A 2,549-nucleotide genomic window follows, 5' to 3' on the forward strand; every position below is an offset into this window, starting at 1 on the left:
CTTCAGTGAATATTTTTCGTCTTCGTCTTGTTCCAGATGCGTCCAGCAGGTGGCGGTGAGGACGCTGACTGAAGGACGCCATGCTGTCTCCCCTCAGGAGGACGCTGTCCCTCGCTGTGTGCAGGACGTCGTCCTCCAGCGGCGGCGCTGCGGGGCCGCTGTACTTCGACGGCGGCGGCGCTGCGGGGCTGGTCCTGCGCTCGCGGTCCACAGACGTGTTCCAGAACCTGGCTCTGGAGGACTGGATCGAGGCCAACGTGGACCTGCAGCGTCGCGGCGTGCTGCTGCTGTGGAGGAACCGTCCCGCCGTGGTCATCGGGCGCCATCAGAACCCGTGGAGCGAGTGCAACCTGCCGGCCATGAGGCGGGCGGGGGTTCCTCTGGCCCGCAGGCGCAGCGGCGGTGGGACCGTCTTCCACGACCTCGGGAACCTCAACCTGACGTTCTTCACGTCCAAGACGGCGTATGACCGCCAGAGGAACCTGCGTGTCGTCACCGACGCTCTGCGGCGGCTCAGACCGCAGCTGGACGTGCGCGCCAGCGACAGACTCGACATTGTTCTCGACGGACGCTTCAAGATCTCAGGTAGGACGGGACAGGTAGACTACAAATCCCAGAGTGCACTGCAGCCCACACGTGTCGTCCGTGTTCACAGGAAGTGCGTCCAGGCTGAGCAGGAAGTCGTCGTACCATCACTGCACGCTGCTGCACTCTGCCGACCGCTCCGCCCTCAGCGACCTGCTCCGCCCCTCGTGCCCCGGTATCCATAGCAACGCCACGCCCAGCGTCCCCTCGCCCGTCGCCAACCTGCAGGACCACGCCCCCTCGCTGCAGTGGGAGGAGCTTCTGGACGCGCTGGAGCAGCAGTACAACGCAGGTAACCACGGAAACACGCCAAAGATCATATGTGTGACCTCACCATCGTCGTGACAACCCACTGCAATGAGACCGAAACGAACGGACAGACAAATAAATAAATAAACCTATGAAATTAATAAATAAATCAAATATGCTCATGAAATACGTAAATATGCCGATAAAAAACAAAATTAAATCAAATAAATAAATAAATTCAAATAATCAAATATGCCTTTGAAATAAATCAACATATCCATCAAATAAATCTACCGATGAAAAAGGTTCATGCATAAATAAATCTATGAATAAATAATAAATAGGGCTGTGAAATAATAAAACTAGACGAATATATCCATGAAATAAAATTAGATTAAAAAAATATTCCCATGTGATAAATAAATAATGTGCCTCTGAAAAACAAGATGAAATAAATAAATAAATGTGGTTTTAGAAATTATACGTATATAATTCTGAAATGAATGAGTTTATAAAATAACTAAATAAATAAAATGAATTAATAATTTCAGGAGGCTCATTTAAAACAGCCGCTGCTGTTGCCATGGAAACATGCTGTCCCTGTGCAGGAGTCTGTTGTAAATAAAGTTGTGACGGGTTTGAAGAGCCCTCCTGTGACATCACTCCTCTGTGACCCGCAGAGTTCGGCTTCGGCGCCGCCTCCGCGCTCGTCGACCCGGACGACGAGGCGGCGTTCCCGGGAATCGGCCGGTGCGCGGCGGAGCTGCGCGGCTGGGACTGGACGTTCGGCAAGACGCCCAAATTCAGCGTCCGGACCGTCCTGGAGCTGAGGGACGATGTGACGGGCGCCCGCGGCTCCGCCCGCCTGCAGCTGGAGGTGAAGAGCGGCGCGATGGAGCGCTGCGAGCTGGATGTCCCCGCCGACTGGCTGCCGCGGCGGCTGAGCGGCGAGCTGAGCGGCGCGCTGCAGGGAGAGCGCTTCTGCCGCCGGAGCGCCGCCGCAGCTGCCTGCGCGCTGCTGAGGACGCAGAGCGGACAGCTGCGGCGCCGACTGAGCGCGCTGTGTGACGCCGTGCTGACGGCCATGGGCTGAAAGAAAACGCTGTTTACGAAATCATACTTTGTTTGTTTGTTTGTTTGTTTGTTTTTCTCAGGTTTGCATATCACAATGACCGAAACGTTTTTGTTGGTTTGGACAAAAAAAAAAAGACTTTAAAGACATTTTTTAAACTCTTTCTGATGTTTTATAAACCAAAAATAAATAATAAATATTAAAAATAATATGAGTAATAAATATTAGAAATAATCTTGTTAGTTGCAGCGTGGAGACTTTTCTGTAACGTTGGTGCTAAATAGTACAAAAGTGCCTTAATATGGAATAATTATTCAGTCAGTATTGAATAAATAAATAAATAGATAAGCCACTGAGATCAATCAAGCAGGTGATTAATGGCTATAAACATTTGAATAAATTTGGCAAAGAAATTAATTTTGAAATAATTTGACAATGCAATAAATGTGGAATTAGAAAATTTTAAAAATCCCCTGAAATACATGAATAAATATGAAAACAAAATCAATGCATCAGGTTATGAATTAAATAATTAAGAAATAAATAAGCCTATGAATGAATTCCTTACATAAATATATGAAGCAATACAAATATAGATACATCAATTTGGTATTAGAAATTAATTAATTAAAAAAAGTTAATT

At 48.1% G+C, this 2,549-nt stretch overlaps 1 protein-coding gene across 1 annotated transcript; it reads left to right on the top strand.

Moving 5' to 3' along the window:
* Positions 1–50: 50 nt before the first annotated feature.
* On the top strand, positions 51–2,399 carry lipt1 (lipoyltransferase 1). Its single transcript, XM_042481634.1, has 3 exons — positions 51–585; positions 656–877; positions 1,515–2,399. The coding sequence occupies exons 1-3, from the start codon at positions 81–83 to the stop codon at positions 1,925–1,927; spliced, it is 1,140 nt and encodes a 379-aa protein (XP_042337568.1). The 5' UTR covers positions 51–80; the 3' UTR covers positions 1,928–2,399.
* Positions 2,400–2,549: the final 150 nt, after the last annotated feature.

The sequence above is a fragment of the Plectropomus leopardus genome, unplaced genomic scaffold, assembly GCF_008729295.1.
Source record: "Plectropomus leopardus isolate mb unplaced genomic scaffold, YSFRI_Pleo_2.0 unplaced_scaffold293, whole genome shotgun sequence".
In the NCBI taxonomy this organism is placed as follows: domain Eukaryota; kingdom Metazoa; phylum Chordata; class Actinopteri; order Perciformes; family Serranidae; genus Plectropomus; species Plectropomus leopardus.

Bases quoted from the DNA above. Each gene is read 5' to 3' on its own strand.
- lipt1 (XM_042481634.1), top strand. From the start codon at position 81: ATGCTGTCTCCCCTCAGGAGGACGCTGTCCCTCGCTGTGTGCAGGACG. The intron at 586-655 runs GTAGGACGGGAC...CCGTGTTCACAG, and splicing joins CGGACGCTTCAAGATCTCAG to GAAGTGCGTCCAGGCTGAGC. The intron at 878-1,514 runs GTAACCACGGAA...TGTGACCCGCAG, and splicing joins GGAGCAGCAGTACAACGCAG to AGTTCGGCTTCGGCGCCGCC.